The following is a 20,532-nucleotide window of genomic DNA, read 5'->3' as shown; positions in this document are numbered from 1 at the left end:
TCCTCTAAATACTTTAAATAAGACCTGGATAAAGATTGATACAGTGTGTATCATTTTAACATATTTTTCATAATAAGCTGTTTTTGATTGTCATTTCACATCTATTTTCTGATTTTTTATTTAGAATGTTCATTCCATTACATCTCATTGTGTCAAATCATTCTTAGCATTCAGTTCAGAACTCTGAGCTTTTTCATTTAGAGCATGTCTATTTATTTAACATAATGAAGAAAGAAATTTCCTTCCACAAAAGAAAAGGATATTCTATACATGGTGTTCTAGTTTTTTACTGGAGTCTTTCTTCACACCTGTACACATCCTGACTACCATTTAACTCTTTAGGCTATCTGGGAGTTTGCTGTTGTAGTGACTTGATTTGTGGATTCTGATCAAATTTTCCCATATTGATTGTCTTCCAAACACCTACTGAAGAGCACTTTCTTCTCACTCTTAGGTTGCTGGAGGTTTGTCTGTTAGCATGTCACTAATTACTATTTAAATACCTCTGGTATATTCCATGTGTCATTATTTTAAAAATATTTGTAAAATACTATAAAATATTAAAGCAATCTTGAACTCCATGTATTATTATTTTTCAGGTCATTTGTTTAAATTATTAAACTATTATTATTTAAATGGAAGTTAAGTGTTAGATTAGGAGTTAGAACAGTGAACCCAACAAAACAAAGCCCCTAATCTAGGAGAGCTCTTATTCTAATCAAGAAAGACACACAATAGACAAACTAATAAATATATAACATAAGGGGAAAACAGTGCAGATAGAAGACTCTGGAGAAAAATAAGGGCAGGCTGCACAGGGAGGGGTACAGCTCCTTTTTCATGCTACAGGAGGAATGGGTACAACTGAGGATCACTATTTTATATAACTTCCTTGGGGGACCTCTCTGGATAAGGTGACATTTTAATAAAAAACTGAAGAGAGGGAGGAAACAGCCCGCGAGGCTTCTGAGGGAAAGAGCAAGTGAAAATCAAGTTCACCAGTAGAATATAAGTCCCTGGACACCAGAAACTAGTCTGATTTGCTCACCACTGCACATGCAGGCCCTCAGCACACAGTAGGTATAATATCATTTGCTGAAAAACAAGTATTAAGCAACATTTCAAGACATAATTATGTCTAACATTTTTCCCCTTGCATATATAATGTCCCTTCTCCCTTCGGCTCTAGATGTGACTGCTATTCCTCCAAAGATGACAGATGGGGTAAATACGTTACTATATGCCAGAACAGCATTGTCCAGTAGGACCTTCAGCAATGATGGGTCTGTTTCTGTGATGTTCCACTCACATGCCTATTGGGTGCTTGAAAGGTGGTTGGTGCTATTGAGGAAGGGGATTTTCTATTTGATTTAATTTTGCCTAATTAAAATTTAATTTTAGACGCAGCAAGTTGCTACCCTATAGGACAGGGCAGCTCTAGTGCCAGTAACACTGGGATCACACAGACCAAGGAGCACAAGTCCTAGGGATCGTTTTTGTATTCCTCATGCAGAGTAAACATGTTCCTCTATATAGCGAGGTGACAACACATTTTTATTTTCATTTTCAATCCTTTATTCATGAGGTCAAATCTTCTAAACATTTGCTTTCTACACTTCCTTTTTAGGTGAGGCATCAGTTGATACACTCACTTGGCTTTTTAGAATTCTAAACTCATTTGTTAAAAACATATTTTTCTTAATATCAGTATGTATTAATTGTAGGAACCCTGAAAAAATATAGGAAAGCACAAAATGGAAAGAAAAAATTATCCACAATACAAAAATCTAGATAAAACCATGGTTAACCTCTCAGAATCCTTTCTTCTAATCCTTCCACTCTATCATGTAGATTTTACAATACTGAAATTATTCTAGGTAGCCAGTTTTGTGTTCTCCTTCTCATACTCATCATTCAACCATTAGGACCTTCCCACGTTATTAAAAATTCTCAAAAAAATAATCTCAATGACTCTGTAACATCAATCTTATAGATATATCATAATTTATTGAACTATTTCTCTATTATTAAATTTTGAAACTATTTCCTACTGTATATTATTATAAAAGCATGTTGAACTTCTTTGACCATAAATCCTTGATACCATTTCTAATTATTTCCTAAGGACAGATTCTTGGAAGGTAAATTATTTGACACACTAAAAAGGTATGAAGGTTTCTTTTAATGTATTACCAAAACGCTTTTCAGAAAGACAGCATAAATTTACATTCTCATGAGGAAAGTATGTGAACCAACATTTAATATTATTTCTTTACTTTTATCTTTTTGCCCTTACAACTTTGATAGTCAGAAAATGGATCTCATTTTTCTTTGTATTTAAAAAAAATTATTAGCAGTTGACTATTTTTTCAGGGGCTTACTTATATTTCCTCCTCTATAAATCATGAATGCCTGGGTCTTGACCATTTCATTATTAAATTCTGAGTGCTTTTCTTACCTAGACAAAGAAGTTCTTTATGTAAAGATTACTTAAGCCTTTTTAAAAAATTGAGTAACTTCTTCTATTTTGATTTTTTAATTTCTATGTGTGATGTTTTTATGTCCTTAAATTTGAAATTTTCAAATAGTGAAAATTCTGTTATTATCCTTAGCTCTTCTCATTCGCTGCTTTTATGCTTAAGAAGAACTTTCTCATCTTTAGATAAATATCCACCTATATTTCCTTCTGTTTTTATTCTTTCACATTTATCTCTAAAATCTTAATCTAATTGCAATTTGTGCTATTATATGACTTAGTTTAGGAGCAGAGTTCATTTCACCCCAAATAGCCAGTGTCCTCAAATGTCATTTTGATTTAGTTCAAATCAATGATTTTTGTTGAATGCCTATTCCATGACAAGAATGTCCTATGTACTTGGGACCTATCAATGAATTAAATATATAAGAATCACTACCTTAATGGAGCTTACATTATTATTTTAATAACCCAGGGGTAAGTAAACAACAGCACATGGGCCAAATCTAGCCATATCCATTCACTTATATGTTGTCTGAGGCTCCTTTCCCTTTAGTAATTGTTAAAACTGTTGTGATGTGGCCTGAAAGCTGAAATACTAACTACCCTGCCATTTACAGAAAAAGCCTGCTCATCCCTGAAAATAACTAATCACTTCCTTACTCTTGGGTAACAATTTCTTTATTATATATTAATATTGTACATATGTAAAAATTCCGTTTATGCCTATTTCATCCCACTGATGCATCCCCTTAATTCTATGCTAAAACTATACTCACTTTGTTTTCCAATTCACTTCTTTAATATTCTTCACCTCAGTGGACATTTATTTATTTATGCCACAAATACATACTGAGTATCTACTATGTGTGAAACTCTTTCTAGGTCAGGTGTGCAGCAATGAAGCAAACAAAACCCCTGCCCTTTGTTTGTTTCAGTAGAAACAAAGACAAATACATATAAAGTTTTCACGTGAGGGTAAGTTCTGTGAAGAAACCTGGAGCACGTGAAGAGGGGAGGAGAGGGGAGAAGTTGCTACTCAGAGGGTGGTGAGTGAAGCGCTCTTGGAAGACTTTGAGTAGGAACATAAAGAGGTCTGGAAGATACCTGGAAAACCAGTGCATCCGAGGCAGCCGTAAAGGTGTGTTTGGCATATCTGAGGAGCAGCAAGACGGCCGGTAGAGGGAACAGAGAGCTAGCTAGGGAAAATTAAGTGGACATGGGGTAAACAGAGGAGAGGCCAAATCATGTAGATGCTTTACTTTGGGAGGAATCTAAGCAGAGGAGTGACCTGAGCCAATATTCTTCTTCTTTTTAATCATTATGGCTGCTGTACAGGGAATAGATGAAGAAAGAGGGTAAGAGGTGATGAGGCTACTGCAATAATCCAGACAAGAGTTAAAGGAACCCTGGAGAAAGGTGGTAGTGACAGAAGTGTTCAGAAGTAGCCATATTTTGAATATTTTAGAGTTTGTAGAATTTGCTTAAGGAATGCATTTAGAGTATAAGAAAACAAAATTTACAGATAACACCAAGATTTTTTGCTCAAATGCCTAGAATGAATAATGGAATTACCATTTGATGAGATGCAAAAAGCTTGAGAAGGAATTAATTTTTAGTGGGGCATAGGAGTAAACGAGGAGCTTGAGGTTAGATGCCCAAGTGGAGATGTCATACGGGCAGTTCGATCTATGAGACTAGATATCAGAAGGATCCAAAGTTAATCAGCCTGGTATTAGGGATGGAGAATGATGAGGCCAGCAATCAAGTGACTGTAAATAGAAGGGAGTAAGTCCAATGTTGAGTCTGGAACATTCTAACATTTAGAAGCTGGAAAGATTCAGAGGAAAGAGCAAAAAAACTTAAGAAAGTGGCACCTGGATAACTCAGTCCGTTAAGCGTCCAACTTCAGCTCAGATCACTATCTCGTGGTTTGTGAGTTCAAGCCTTGCATCAGGCTCTGTGTCTACAGCTTAGAGCCAGGAGCCTGCTTCAGATTGTGTGTGTGTTCTCTCTCTCCTCTTCTTTCCCATTCACACTCTGCCTCTCTCTCTCTCAGAAATAAAAAAAAAAAAAAAAAAACACTAAAAAAAATAAATAACCAAGTACTTTGAGCCAAATGCTCTCTCAAAAATAAATAAAAACATTAAAATACTTTTAAAAACAACTTAAGAGAGGTGACTGGATCAGTCGGTTGGGCAGCCGACTTCAGCTCAGGTCATGATCTCACAGCTCATGAGTTCAAGTCCCACATTGGGCTCTGTGCTGACACCTCAGAGCCTGGAGCCTGTTTTGGATTCTGTGTCTCCCTATCTCTCTGCCCCTCCCCTCCTTATGCTCTGTCTCTCTATCTCAAAAATAAATACATGTTAAAAAAATTAAAATAAAAACAATTTAAGAAAGAGTGGGCAATAAGAAGGGGGGCTAAGAGAATGAAAATAATATCCTGGGAGCCAAGTGAAGAAGTGTGTCAGGAAGGAATTGATCAACTATGATAAGTGCTGTTAATGACCTGAGGAGCAGAAAGTAGGATGCAGCACAGGGACCAACCAATATAATCAAGAATAGCCAAACACGCATTCATTCCATGTGGACACTGATATAACTTGGCCTGAATGTTGAGGAGAAAAATAAAATTACAACTGAAGGAAAAGTGCCACACAGAGGATAAGGTTTACAGAGTCCTCTCTACTCTTCACTTCCCTGCAATGCCAGCTAATAAGGCCATATTAAAAACATCCTTTAACATAAGACTGTCAATAGCTCCTTCAGCTTAAGAAAGCCAAGAAAACTCTAGAATCAGATCATCAAGCAAACTTACTCAATTCTGTCAAATTAAAGAATTTGTAAAGTGAGGTTCAAAGTGCATATAAATTTCACCTTTATTCCTACTTCCAACACATTTGGTAAGCTAAGTAAAGGGCAGAAATGGCTCACTATTTGAAAATAAAATACTCCAATTTGTCCTGTTAAGCAGTGATTGATGAGACAATGACATGACAGTGCATTAGGGGCACCTCTAAGTTATCTCTTGGTTTAATTTCATTCTGCCAAAACATCACTTAGAGTAAGGTTGGTCACTAGAAAACTCTTGAAATGGGTAGCAAAATTGGAAACTTCTTCAAAAATAAAAATACAGTCTGGAGCTACCATTGACCACAGTCCACTCCTCTTCACGTGCTTTCTAATAATGACCCAAATCCCTTGACTCTGCAAAGGAAAGCATTTTTGCTCTACAGATGCCAATTTTACCCACACTGGAACATAGACCAAAGTGAGCTGCTATTACAACAGCTTTTCATGAGTCTGTCTGCCGCCTGCCTAAATATGGTGCATTTACAGAACACGGATGCTGTTGTTCAGGAAATCAGAATGGAATTAAGTATGTGGAGCCTAGCACCAGTTTATTAAAAAAGGTTTTTCAGAAAGATTTTCTTACATGGGTCTTAACAAAATAAAAGACAAGGGGGTGAAGAATACAAGAATATGAAAGATACTAATAAAGACTTTTTAGGGGTACCTGGGTGGCTCAGTCAGTTGAGAATCCAGCTGTCGATTTTGGCTCAGGTCATGATCCCAGAGCCAAGAAACTGAGCTTAAGATCCTCTCTCTCTCCCCCAGAGCCAAGGAATTGAGCTTAAGATCCTCTCTCTCTCCCCCTGCCCATCTCCCCTACTCGCCCACTCTCTCATAAATAAATAAATAAATAAATAAATAAATAAATAAATAAATAAATATTTTTTAAAAATAAGACTCTTTAGAGAGCTTTACCCCAGAGCAAACTAAACAAACCTGGTAGAAATGACTCCAGAGAAACATGAAGAGAAAGGTGGCAGGTGGTACAAATGCCTCTCCATATTAATATTTCATTTCATTTGCCTTTTAAATAAGACTGTTCTCCAAACTTCTACTAAAATACTCATCTGCCTTATGCTGGCCAGACCCTGGCTGAAACACTGGGTTCCATCCCAAACGTCATACTTTTAAGCACTGACAAGTTCGCAAGAACCCAAAAGCATATTGAAAACCGTAAGGAGCCCAGAAACCATATCAGAAGAGGCCCCACTGAAAGACATGAGCTGTCATAACAAATCTGAGGAGCTGTTATGAAAAAAAGAACTGGATTAGGCCCCAGCAGACTTCCCAGCTCTTGCTTCTAGAGAGGCAAGTCACTCTATGCTAGCAAATTAATCTTATTAATTTTAACAATTAAAGTTATGCAGCTGTCTCAAAAAAAAAATAGTGAGATCATTGTTACTGGGAATACACAGGCAGGTGCTGAAGACTGTGAACTAGATGACTGCCAGTCTCTTCCAACCTTAAGATCCTATGATTCTTCAGGTCCAAGCTGCCACATACATTCCCTCCACATTACCTCCACCATTTCTCACTGATGTCAATCAGCTGCTCTAACTTCATCGCTTTTGGGGAACATGTGAATTTAGCCCATCTCTATGTCAAGTCATTATTGTGCGTGTCCTGTTTCACAGGCATGGTTTCTGGTTTTTACCTGTGCTGGTAGGTCTTCCTCTTGGTCATCCTCAACATTATGATTTACCCTCAATATTATAATTTGGCATAAGTATTGAGGAAGCTTGTTGCAATTGCTTTAAAGGCTATATATAACCTTACAATGATAGGAGCGATGTTACCATGATTTGGATGAAACAGATGATGTTACCAGCTCTCTTAGTAAGTGCCACACATGTGCTAAAGCTTTATACACATCATCATACTGCATCCTCCTGGTAACTCTGTGAGGGATGTGTTATTATATCCATCTTACAAATAAGGAAACTCAGAGTCAGAGGAGTGAGTACTTTGCTCAGGGGAACCGAGCTAGGAAGAGGCAGAATCTGGAATTGAACTCTGGTCTGCCTAATGCCTCTGAAGTACCTACTCTTACACTACTATGTTCTACTCCAGTTGTTCCCAAAGTGTAGTCCCTGGACCAGCAGCTGGGAACTTGTTAAAAATGTAAAGACTCACATCTACTGAGTCAGAAACTCTGAGGTAGGGCTCAGTAATCTGTGCTTTAACAAACCCTCCAGATAATTCTGATGCTCACTGAAGTTTAAGAACTACTGATCTACTCAACTGGAAATTTGCCTAGAAGGCCACCTCTCCTTATTTAAACAAATTTTTGTGTTTGGATTTGAGTATGAGGTAGCTCCTTCATTTTTCTTCAAGGGGAAAAAGAGCCCTATTATGGAAAAGTCACGTTTCCTGTCCCTTCTTTGAAACAGGAAGGGTGCCTCCCTGTCGTTCTTGGTGAGGGGATAAGAGAGCTGCTGTTTCAAAATATAAATAAGAGGAAAACAAAGGTAATAAAAACAGTGCTTTTTGCAATATAGCTAAGCTGTTGTAGTTAGATATAATGACTGAATAGACTAAATAGATCTCAAAACTCCCCTCAAGGCTTTATAACAAATCACATTAATTGTCTACTTAATCAAAATAGTTAAAATAAAAACCCTTCCTGGCAGGCATGCTTTGAAAACAAACAAAAAAAGAATATACATGTCTTAGCCTTATGAATCCATCAATGGAAAGGGTGTTTCCAAGGTGGCATACCCAGTGGCAGTTACCATCAGCTTTCTATGGTTTAAAAAATAAAAATCCTTTTAGCTTTGCAGTTCATGCTGCTTAGAATGTGACCTTGGTCTTTTCAAGCTTATCTTTAGTCTGTGGCACCATGCAACTCTGCAATTCCATCTATAATCTCTTTAATATCTTCCTGCACGTGCAGCCGTGAGACACAAGCGCTTTCACAAGGACATGGGGGTTAATAGGAGTGGTACAAAAGTCCTGTATAAAACAAGATGATTTCTCCACAAGTGCTGGTTACCTGACAAAGGTAATGAGTGGCTTTTCCTTCTGTAGAAATGAAGTAAAATCGGAACTGCCTTACTCCACACATGCATGAGCGTAGTAGAGTTAGCTCATACCATACCACATCCAAGGTAAAATAAGCACACTTCACCTGCAAACTCTGACTGAATAAAAGAGTCCTGGACTGGAATAATATATGATTTATTTTATTTTCCAAGATTGCTCTCAGATATCTGAATCTGTAGTCGATGTCTTATTATACCCGCTTTGTCTTCCCTCCTTCCAGAAAGGGTTGTAGGGGGGCATAGGCTAGTGGATAACAGTCAGCATCCATTCTTATAATGGCAAAATGGTCTCATAAATCCCTCTCTTCTAACTGTATCTAAATGTGGCCTACAGAAAGCACTCAGGAATGTAGAGAGCCAAAACACTGGGCCAGCCCACCGTAAGTCATCATAGTTTTAGAGATTATCTATGTGCTATCTTCTGTTAGTGAAACGCTTATTTAAACATTATATCCCATGACTTCAAAGGAAAACTAGAGAAGATAAAATATTGTATGTTTTGACAATTCAACATGCCAAAAGCAGGGGCAGGGGCGTGCTAGGATAAACTAAATAAAATTAAGTGCTGCCTATATAGAAGATTCCTTCTTTCCTTTCTTCATTTGTCCATTCATTTACTCAATTTTACTTGAAAACATATGCTGGACAATATCTAGAAAATACCAACTAGCTCCATATGTCCTCTCCAAGGCCCACCAGAAGCCAAACAAGAGGAAATAGACTCAGTAAAAAAAAACAAAATATATTTTGACTGACGAGTGAAAATACCAGATGATTCAATTACCACTCTCCTAAGGAAAACTCTGAATAGGCAACACTGAGCAATGCTGAGCCCTGGGTAGTCTGGTCAAGTGCCTATCTGTCTGAAAGCACCGGTCAAGGCTTCCTGAGATCTCTTCTGTCTAGGGTTCATAATTGCATCCATGTTAAGAGGATGAATACAAATTGACCTCTGCCAATATCTTCCCTAACCAATGTAAAAATGCCACTAAAATTCCATTTAATAACAAACCAATAAAAATGAACACTGTGTTTATATACACACACTATACTGGGTATTCTGTGTATCTGAACTCATTAAATCTCACAATCTTGAGATTCATAACTTTTTTAATGTAATGGAGTACATCCAAAGTTGCTGTGTTTAATCCCAAATTTTCATCCAGATCTCTGATACCATCTCATCAAAATATATATCAAAAGCCTAACTAAACATGCAGTAGTACTTAAGGATGAAAGTGTAACTCACCCTTGCCATATCCACCAAGAAGTTCTCAAATAATTTCCAAATGTGGTTACTTGTGTAGATTTCTTTCATTTCCACTTCTGTGTCCACGTAACAGTGATTAACAAAATTTACATAAGCAATTTTAACCTGTGCAAGTTTCAAATACAAAAAAAGTGAGTTTTCTTGATTGTTCATTTCAAATGTCAATTACGAAAAGGTAATAAAATCTATGTTAGTGACTATCGTGGGTTATACCATGTGTTGTGTCTACCTAGAAAGCATTCCCATTTCCCTTCTTTTCCTAAAACACTCTAGCCCTTGACCAAGGGTAAACACAGGACCTAGCAGCCTGTTCTCCTGGGCCCCGTGATTGGTGTGAAAAAGTACACTTGATTTAAACCAAGTCCATCGTATCTGAGACACTGAAGAGTCAAATGTGCTCCCTTTCCGTCTTCCTTCCTCTCCCTCTCCTTTTCTCTCTCTCTGTCTTTCTCTCTCTAGCTCTGTCATTCTCTCTCTCGCTCTCCCTCTGTCTTTCTCTCTCTCTTATTACTAAAGTAGAACAAGGTAAACCTGAACTCCAAGAAGCCATGTTCTCTAGACATGTGAAAGACAAGTAAGCTCAGAAGAAGAGAATGATGCAAAACCACAAAGGAAAAGAAATGAAGAGACAGAAAGAATTCTGACATTGTTTGAATATCTTGACTCATCAGAAGAACTATTCTTCAAATTTCCACATATTGGAGCCAGTAAAATTCCCCTTTTTTAATTTAAACAGTTTAAGTTAGGTTTCCATACTTTGCAACCAAGAGGGTTCTAATATAATGTTTAAATCCATTAATAGTATTTGGCCATTTAAGAAATATTTAAATTACTATTTCTGAGAAGAAACAGGCCCACAGTTTGAGAAAAAAATACATTATTTTAAGATGTAGTAAAATTCCCTCCCATATTTAACAAAATGCCTCATAAAGGACTGAAACTCACCAACATATAGTGCTTCTAAACTGTGTAGGACAGCATTTTTTCTTTTTCTTTTCTTTTCTTTCTTTCTTTTTGATGAAAATGTGATGTATGCTATAAACCTCCCCCCAAAATGCAGATACATACAAAATCATGTAAATGATTTCAAGGATTCATTGACTCCAAGTTAGAAGCATAAGGAATACAGGGCCAGCTTTCATGCCTTCGGTGTTTAGCTTTACTTGACTGGTCAAAAACAAACCTTCAGTGAAAGGGGCCTGTGTCAAGAACTGATCACAGGAAAAGGAGTCAGCAGAACCATTCCGTGCCTTATCATTAACCATCTTGACAGCGGTTTATATTTATCCATTGTTTGCTGCATGCCAAATACCTTCAGCATTTTGTAAGGAAGTAATTTCTTACTTAATTTAGTCCCCCAACAATACTCTCAGATGTATACTGTAATTGTTGCACTTAAAAATCGTGGAAATTGGGACACCTGGCTGGCTCAGTCAGAAAAGCATGCAACTGGGGCACCTGGGTGGCTCAATCAGTTAAGCATCTGACTTCAGCTCAGGTCATGATCTCTCAGTTCGTGGGTTTAAGCCCTGTATCAGGCTCTGGGCTGACAGCTCAGAGCCTGTCGCCTGTCTTTAGATTCTGTGTCTCCCTCTCTCTCTGACCCTCCCCTGCTCAAGCTGTCTCTCTCTGTCTCTCAAAAATAAAAAAAGTTTAAAAAATTAAAAAAAAAAAAAGAAAGGCATGCGAGTCTTGATCTCAGAGTCATGAGTTCAAGCCCTATGTTGGGTGTAGAGATTACTTAAATAAATAACACTTCAGAATAAATAAGACTAAAATAAAGTTCTGGTAATGGAAGATCAGAAAGGTTAAGTAACCTGTTGAAAACAGTCACATAGGCTAGATGTAACAGATCCAGGATTCTGACTCATTCATTCATTCATTCACCCAAAACATATACTTCTTAAATGTTTATTTATTTACTTTGAGAGACAGAAAGATCATGCATGCATGAGCTGTGGAGGGGCAGAGAGAGTTCCAAGCAGACTCTGCACTGTTAACACTTCACAGGGCTCCATCTCATGAACTGTGAGATCATGACCTGAGCTGAGCCAAAATCGAGAGTCGGACACTCAACCAACTGAGCCACCCAGGCACCCTTCAAAACATATTTATTAAATATAGACTTAGGTTCGGGCAATATAATGGTAAATAGAAACAACCTTGTTGCTATTCTCACCAAGCTTATAATCTTGAGAAAGGATGTGAAGCCTACAGGCATGTGTTAACAAAATCCAAATGCCAAATTTCAAATTATAGACTCTATTATGGGAGGTCAGGGAAGTGTTTCTTAAAGAAGTAATGCTTGAATCAACATACGAAGGATGAAGATGGAGGAGGTGAATATAAGAGGTCAGAGTGGTGTGGTCAGAAAGAACTGCATGTGGAAAGAAGCACAGTCAGAATCAGGGCCTCAAAGACAGACAGAACCCATGAATTTCATCACGACACTATGCGTCCTTTCTTTGGCATCTTATTTTAAACCAATCAAAGCATGAAGTACCCTTGGTATGAAGTGTCAATAATTCCACAAAATTTCACAAGAATATATTTTTAAGTTCATCACTACATAAGGCCTAGTTGGAAGTAAAGAGTTAATCTGACACATTCTTAAGTTACTATGATTTAAAATGTTTGGATTTAGATCATATGCGATACATCACGCATTAATGAACTTTGCAATAATACAGCACAACAGGAGAAAAGACAGACATTATTGCAATGTACATTCCTGGAACCCTCATTAATCCTGTTGGCAGACAACCAGTTTTTATTGAGTGTTTTTCCCGATTATCAGCCAAATAAGAACAGACAAGAAAACATGATGTGTGAATGAAGCAAAATGCATGTCCATATTTCCATGAGTTCATTGATTCCACAAGGCAAGGTAAACCTACAGGGTCTAATAGATGATACCACTGCACCATCCTAGCCTCTCCTATTGATGATTGTGAATTATTTATGGAGCATCTATTACATTCTCAGGACTACACCACAGGTCATGAGTAAATCTCAGTTTTACCACATCAATATGCTTAGAATTTAAGAGACTCCTATAGTAGCTTCCAGTAAACCAACAGTGTCTCTACTTTGAAAAATATATCGTCTTTCATAGCTTTTTGTAGAACTAAGAAAGTATACTTTTTATGCCCTTTAAAATTTTTCTAATTACACAGCTAAGCACAATTTCTTGACTAAATACATTATCTCATTATAAATAGTATGGGGACTTCGGCACTTATGCACTTTATATTAATAACAATTCCGTGGCTGCTAAGCTTCTGCCAGGCTTACCTCAGGGATGCAGTCATCATGGGTTACCACCCTCACTATGTCGTCCAAGGGCAGAAGGGAATTACACTTGATTTCAGTGTAGACGTTTTTCCCCTCTGTGCACGCTGCCAGCAACTCCACCAGGGTGATGTGGTAAGCTAAGGGGCCACTCTCGTCCCCTCGATCTCTTTCTGAACACATCATATGGAGAAGGATGGGAAATGATGCTCTATCATTGTAAAATATCAGCACATCTTCACCTCCATTTATCAACTGAAATGATAATAAGAGAATCTACATAGCAGTCCAAATGTTCATCTGTGCAGTTATTTCTAAAGGCTTGGTCTATCTGGAAACACATGCATCTCTTTGTAAAAAGACAGATAATGTTGCAAAAGCAGAACTGTACCAAGACAGGGTGCTAAAAAGATTCGAGTCATGTGCCAAGTGATTATTTATGAATACTATCAAAACCAGCCAGGTAGATAGGGGAAAAATGGATGGGGACAAGAATTAAATGACACAGATAAGAGTTAATCATTCACCAGTGATTACCCCCTAAAATTAAACCTGCAAAATATTTCAATAAAGTTACTTTCCTCTACTTCAAATAGAAGATGCCATTGCCAAGACATGGGAAATCCCATAAGTCTAATTTTACTAGAACAGAATAAAATATCTTCAGCCCCTTCAATAGGGACAGAATAAAAAAGCAAGTACTTTGGGGAGCCTACTTGGCTCAGTCAGGTAAGTGTCTGACTTCAGCTTAGGTCATGATCTCACAGTCCATGAGTTTGAGCCTGCTGACAGCTCAGAGCCTGAAGCCTGCTTTGGATTGGTGTCTCCCTCTCTCTCTCTCTCTCTGCCCCTTCTCGCACCCTCTAAATAAATAAATAAATAAATAAATTTTTTAAAATTCACAGCTTTAGGCTGAATTAATTTTAAGATTTCTATGGGGCAGGAAGGACTCACATTGTATCAATATAGAAGTCTCCCCCCTTTCCCAAATTTAAAGTATATAATTATGAAAATCCCCTCAAAGCAATATAATCTATGACATAACTGTTCAGTAGCCATGGTTAAAAGCAGCCTTAATCCATATAGGCCTTTAGAGAACCATTAGGTCACAGAGCAATGATTTACCCAAATGGGCTCAATTTCTCCAAAGTACCACTTGGTTCCTGGTGAGTAACTTATTCATTGCATAAATCTCACTCAGTGTCAAACATCACAATGAAGAGGGCAAAATAAATGAGGTACTTCAAACACTTGAGTTTCTTAAATTCTCAGCTTACTCTAAATAGCTATGGTTCTACCTATAATAAATCACCGATGGATAATTTTTATTAATTAATGTAATTCCCTTCAAACCCTTCTACAAATGGTAGCAGAGAATACCCATTCTATATTTCAGGAACAGAGTATCAAAGGCAGTGGGAAAGCAGAGTTTAAACTACTTTTGTTACATATTGAAAAAATTTTTAATATAAAATGTGTCACTTCCCTTCTAAATTATAACATTTCGTACAGTTTTGCCATTTAAAATACATAAATTCATTAAGGATCAAAAAGGAAAATAAACTCTTATAAAATTATAAAATCAGCATGTACTCTGTTCCTTCACTAGATTTAAACAAAGTATATTTGTTGCTGAAGTTGTCAGGATTCAATTATTTCCCAAACCTTTGTTGTGGGTGGTTTTCTACACTATATGTTAACAGAAAACACCTACTTGAGCCCAGTATTTCTGGGAAGCTATTTAAACGGCAAATAGAACAGGAAAGTGAGTGGTGGGCACGGAGGAGGGCACTTGTTAGGATGAGCACTGGGTGTTGTATGGAAGCCAATGTGACAATAAACTGTATTAAAAAATGCAAACAGAGAACATACCTCTGTCATTACCATATCCTGGCATTTCTTCACATATTTGCCATCCGCTTTTACAATCGTCTGCAAAAACCGCAGGTACTCCACGTGGCGGCCGTGCGTCTCGATGCAGTGCACAAAGTGTTGTACTACCCTCTCGCTGATCTCATTGCAGAGATGGTAATTGTTCATGAAGACATGCCGCATGGTTTCCGCTTCAAGGAGCTAACCGGGGAGGAAAGTGCCCTTGTAAGTCTGACGTGATCAATTTTCTATCTTACTCTACCTAGGCTAATCTCCCGGCTTGCCAGCAGTTTTCTAGTTTATCCAAAGTCATAGTGGGTTTCCTGTGCAAGTCTTCTACGAAATGCAATGAGATCATTCACCATCAAAAGAAACCTGAGCTCACAAAGGTATTTAGTTGGAAAAAGGAGTTAACTGTCATAAAGGTCAGCATGTTGGCAATGGTATTCTTGAGATTAAGTACCTATTACTCAAAGTTAGCTCTTTTCCAACATCTGCCAACACACATTTTACAGAGTTAACTTTACCTTTGAGTTTTTCATATTTATCTCACTCATGGCATTGTACTTAGACCTTTGTTCTACCATATTTTTTTCCCTAACATTAAACTATATATATATATATATATATATATATATATATATATAAAGGAAGTTGTCACTTTGAGGTAAAATTCATGTAATATTTCAAGTGTCTATAAATGTTTCCTTAATGGAAATAAAACATATTCACCTTTAGGGAGAGAATCCCAATGAAAAAAAAAATAAGGTAGTAAAGGCTAGTAAAATTTCATTCATCAATGCTGCTAAAACTAACTTGAGGGACACTTTACTATAAATATTAGAAGTCACTAAAATACTTACACCAGGAGTTAGAAACAAATTGAGATGTTTATGAAGGAGAACTTGGTTCTGTGGATTTCCCCGACAGAAATTCTGTAGAAATGTATGGGCCAGATTCATCACTTCGTTCATCTTTTCATCATTCTGTAAGTGAGAGAGTAGCAATGAGACAGAAGAACAAATACACCATAATACCAAAAGTTGTGAGAAAAAAAAAACCCTTCTTTCCCACATGTACTCTTTTTCCTCTCTGCCCCTGTTTTATGTTCCCTCTCCTCCATGCCCTTACTGGTTCTACGCCTCCCCAGCTTACCTTGCTCTTATCACCCCATCTCCACCATCTTCTAGATGTTTCTTCCCTTCTCTTTATTTCTCCTTCCATTACTTACCTGCTCTGCTCCACTCTCTCAACCCCTCTTTGTTTCAGTTTGTCCCTAGCCTTTCTGCTCCCCCACTATCTTCGCCCAAGTCTGCCCGCTGTGGTATCTTCCTCCTCTGCCTTTGTGCCCACAGCTCACCTGTCCTGCCTTCCTCTCTCTCTCTCCCCCCTCGCCCTCTCTGTTCCCTCCCTTCCCTGCTTTACCCCCAATCCCTCTGATCCCTCCATTCTCTTGGACTTGCCCTCTTTCCCAGTACTTCCATGTATCTGGATATTCCTTTTTCTTGTTTTCTCGTCTTTCCCCCACCTTCTAGATTCTCCTCCTTCTCAAATTCTTCCCTTCCTACTACTTTTCCGAGCATCCATCATCCCTCATCCTCTTGCCTTGTCCCTGGTCTCTTTATTTTCCCCACTCATTTTTTCTCTATCCCTGCCCATAAATTCCACTTTATATATATATTTCTGATCTCAGCTCAACTCTACTCTTCCCCCCTTCCCTGCTCTCTGCCCTCACCTTCGTGCCATGCATTTTGTCTCTTATTTCCATCTCTTTATTTTTCCATTCCTCTTTGCTCTCTGACCCCTTTCTTCCCCAATCTTTTTGGACCCTCCTCTTTCTTAACACATGCACTCACATGTTGCTTTCCTTATTTACTGTCATTTTCCAAAGTCCTACAACACTATCATTCACTATAGGAAGCTCAATAAAAAATGAAATCTCAAGATTCACAAAGAATACAAAGTTCTCTCCTTAAAAGTCATATTTCAACAACATCGCTGGAACCCCCTAAATTTTTTCTGGGTAGTTGATTATCTGATCTGTCATGTAGTCAGTGTCAGAGAAACATAACATAGTCATAGTTTGAATAGTAGTTTTAATAAATGACTTAACTTTTTCTGTTTCTCCTAATCTAAGAGTCCATAACTTATGCCATCTATAACTAACTAAACAGCCTAAGATCACCAAAAGACCCATTTCCTCATGCTGAACTAGATAGAGAATAAATGAAATAAGAACTCTTCTTGTTTTCTATCTGAAAAATGGGAAATTTTAATTCAAAATCTACTAACACTTTCTTTCACTTGTGTAATCCAGGCATAGATGAAAGACATCAAAGAGACTTGAGCCACAGGAATACCCAATTCCCATTGAAAAGCTGGCCAACACAGAACACCAGAGCCAGAACTATCGTATCTGATGTTGCTTTGAAACTCTCATCTCATTCTTTTTTTGTTTCTGAACAAGGCAGTTCTTAAAACTGAGCAAATCAATCTATAAACATAAAGTAGTAAAATACTGAATGCTACAGTTATGTTATTAGAAAAAGGGACTTGATCACATGTCCAATGCCCATGTTACAATATCAAAGATGAAATAATTTGGATAATAAATGCTGAGGATTTAATACGTTTTGTTGCCTTTCAACAAATTCTATATTGCATTCTATGCATTGAATGAATTATGCCACCTAAGGAATGTAGAATTTATAAGCTTATCTGTTAAAAAGTAAGCTGAAAAGGGGAGCAAGCCTATATAAAGAGTGAAAGGTCAAGTCGGGAGAACGTCTGCATCAGCAGAGGCCTGGCAGGGCATGGTGGCACCTGGGAGATAAATGGGCATCCACCTTGAGAGGGGGCGTTCAGGGGAGATCAGAGCCTGAGAGAGGCGCAGAGGGTGATCACATGGAGCAGTAGGCAGTAGCAGTGATGGAAGATTAGCTACTATAGAGTATTAATATGGCTATTTCAATACACTATATGTCCCCCAGATTTGTCTATTTAGAGGGCCTAAAAGGACAAAACCCCAAAAGCAGTAAGTACTTTGCTTCTAAACACCATACTTCCCCAGACAGAAGTGGGGCCACTTAAAGAAATGGCTAAATCCAGAGCTGGAACAAGAAAAATGCAAGGTAACCTAGGAACATTTTAATGTGCAAAAAAGCAAGGAACTACTCAAAGAATGATGCGTCATATTAGAGGACAGAGAAGCTAGCTCAAAGGGGTCCCACTGGGCAGACAGGGGACAATCTGAGAATCAAATAGATACTTAGAGAAGCCTCGAATAACCTACTAAATAAAAAGCATCCACAAGCTTATACTGATCGAAATAAATAAGTGAATAAATAAATTGAAAGTCTGATGAAGAATGGTATATTTGCTTAGTTTCAAAGAGCCTCTCCACAAAATACTTATTAATTACCAAGGGAAAATGAGTACTTCACAGTGGAGAATCCTGGCAGACACTGCCTTAATCAAGTGATCAAAGTGAAAGCCATCAGTAATGGGATCAAAATCAGAATCATGTGCCTCCTGATAGGAAGTGGTGGGAAGAACATAGCCTCACTTGTTATGTTCCTGCCAAAGACGCATAACTGAATCTAATCACGAGGGAACATTAGCTCGCCCAAATTAAGGAACAGTCTTCAAAAGAGCTGGTCTGTCTTCAAAAGTATCAGTGTCACAGGAGCTCCAAGCAGCACCTGTTTCTCAAGTGGACCTTTTTATCAAACGGGACACATTTCGGATGATGGGAGAAATGTGACCAGTGCCGGAGGATTAAGTGGCAGTAACGTGTCATGCTCCTTCCTGATCTGGAAGGTTGCTGTGTGGCTATGTAGAAAGAAGAATGTCCTTTCTGCAGGAAGCACACACTACGGGGCTCAGGGCTGATCAGATCGGTAACTTACTTTCAAGCAGTTCAGGGGAAAAAAAATCTTGTAACTTTGCTATAGATGATAGGAGATCGTATCAAAATTAAAAAAAAAATTTCAAGCAACTAAGAACTAACCTTTTCATATGGTATCTGCAGAAGATCCAACACCACCGAATGGGCTCCCATATTTTTCAGTAATCGTTGATGTTGATTCCGACACTTTTTATTCTGTACACAGAGTTTACTTAGTCTAATCAAAATCTTTAAAAAGAAGAAGAGCATTAAATATAAAAGATATATACACAAGCAAAAACTATCCGCCATGCAAACATAAGCCTACATAAAAATGGGGGACCTCTGCTGACCTCCTTGACGATCCGGTAGTTATTGCCCCTATTGCTGTCAATCTGAGGTTTCCTGGTTCCATCCTGCACTGGACTTAAAATGCTTGATTCCTAAAATAAACACAAGTATGCATTTGTATCCCACAGATAACTTTGTAATAAATAATAAGTACATTATAAAATGTGATTAAATGTTTCCTTTGTGCTTTTTTATCCCATAAAATTTCCTTGGTTTGAAAGAGTCATGCAAACTACCATTTTCCAGTAACCACCAGATTACAAGAAAAACAGTATTACTGATCATTAAAGAGTTAAGTTAAAAAGGAAAAGATATTACACATAACATTATCAGTGTATTTCCTCATGTTAAATATATAAGATATATCCTTGCTTTATATTGCCTATAGGAGAAGAAATAGGAAATATCCAGGGCATAAAAATGTGTAATTTTATCATCAGGGACAAACCACAGGGGGAAAAAGAGGGTGAAGAAGCTATCAGAACAGCTGGGAAAACATTGCAGGGATGGAAGGAAAGGACACTCTAACCCAAGAATTCTCTGGCAGGTTACCATGACATCCTTAAGAGTCATGACTTGGGGCCAGCCAAGCATGTAAAAAACCATGAAAATGAAGAAAGGGAAATAAAATTTAAATTAAAAATAACATTTTAAATTACTAAATTAATAAAGGTTACTAAGAGGTCCTGAAACACCAAAATATTTCATTGGGACAACCATCATTTGTAGCAGTACAATAAAAACACAAACCTAGGGAGTGACATATTTCAAATATCAACTCTCATAATCATTAAATAAAAATGTTACAAATAATTTAATAAATGAGCATATATTAAGACTTCATACATGCCTGGTACCAGACAAAGATAAATAGAATAGAAAAGAAATGGAATATGTGGTCCTTCCAGTCTAACTGAGAAAACAGTCTAAGAAAACGGAGAAATATGAAAATAAAGATTTGAACTGAGCAGAATTCACTATTTAGAGGGAGAAAGGGAGAATAGCCATAGTTTTAGACAGCTTTATGAAGGAGGTTAAGTTGAAGCCAAGGTCCTGATGGATGAAAACTATTTATTTAAGTATAAGAGATGTGTGGAGGTAGGGGGGCACTTGTTAGGTGACGAAGTCACTGTAGCCAAAGGACACTGCAGAAAGAACACACACAAGAGTGTCCAGAGAAAGGCAAGAACTGCCAGTGCATGTTGTAAGAGAGAGCAATTAGTCGAGCGGGGTCTCATTACCTTCCTGATTTACAACATGTACAAAATGGCACTGGGATGAATGTCAGGTCCAACTTGAGTCAAATAACACACAGAACTCCTGATTATAGTGATTGTGTTGGGTTCTCATAGTTCCCCCATCTAAGCCCAGGGAAAAGTGACAAAAATATGCAAAGACAACCAATGTAATTTCATTTGTCCCCAGATGTTGTCCCAAGCCATTTCCATGACAAATCACAAAATTATTGCAAACCAAGAAAAAAAAAAAA

The 20,532-nt window shown here is 37.6% G+C and overlaps 1 protein-coding gene across 3 annotated transcripts in view; it reads right to left on the bottom strand.

Moving 5' to 3' along the window:
- The window catches only part of ITPR2 (inositol 1,4,5-trisphosphate receptor type 2), a 478,853-nt gene that overhangs the window by 249,149 nt on the left and 209,172 nt on the right, over window positions 1-20,532 (bottom strand). For all 3 annotated transcript variants that reach the window (XM_029955850.1, XM_029955851.1, XM_029955853.1), the window contains 6 exons: window positions 19,046-19,135; window positions 18,816-18,941; window positions 15,670-15,792; window positions 14,807-15,007; window positions 12,938-13,189; window positions 9,623-9,748 (listed from right to left, as the gene is read on the bottom strand). In XM_029955850.1, coding sequence (XP_029811710.1) covers window positions 9,623-9,748; window positions 12,938-13,189; window positions 14,807-15,007; window positions 15,670-15,792; window positions 18,816-18,941; window positions 19,046-19,135 — 918 coding nt within the window. The remainder of the gene's footprint in view (window positions 1-9,622; window positions 9,749-12,937; window positions 13,190-14,806; window positions 15,008-15,669; window positions 15,793-18,815; window positions 18,942-19,045; window positions 19,136-20,532) is intronic.

The sequence above is a fragment of the Suricata suricatta genome, chromosome 10 (assembly GCF_006229205.1).
Source record: "Suricata suricatta isolate VVHF042 chromosome 10, meerkat_22Aug2017_6uvM2_HiC, whole genome shotgun sequence".
Taxonomy (NCBI): Eukaryota; Metazoa; Chordata; class Mammalia; order Carnivora; family Herpestidae; genus Suricata; species Suricata suricatta.
This window is presented reverse-complemented; position numbering and strand designations above follow the sequence as displayed.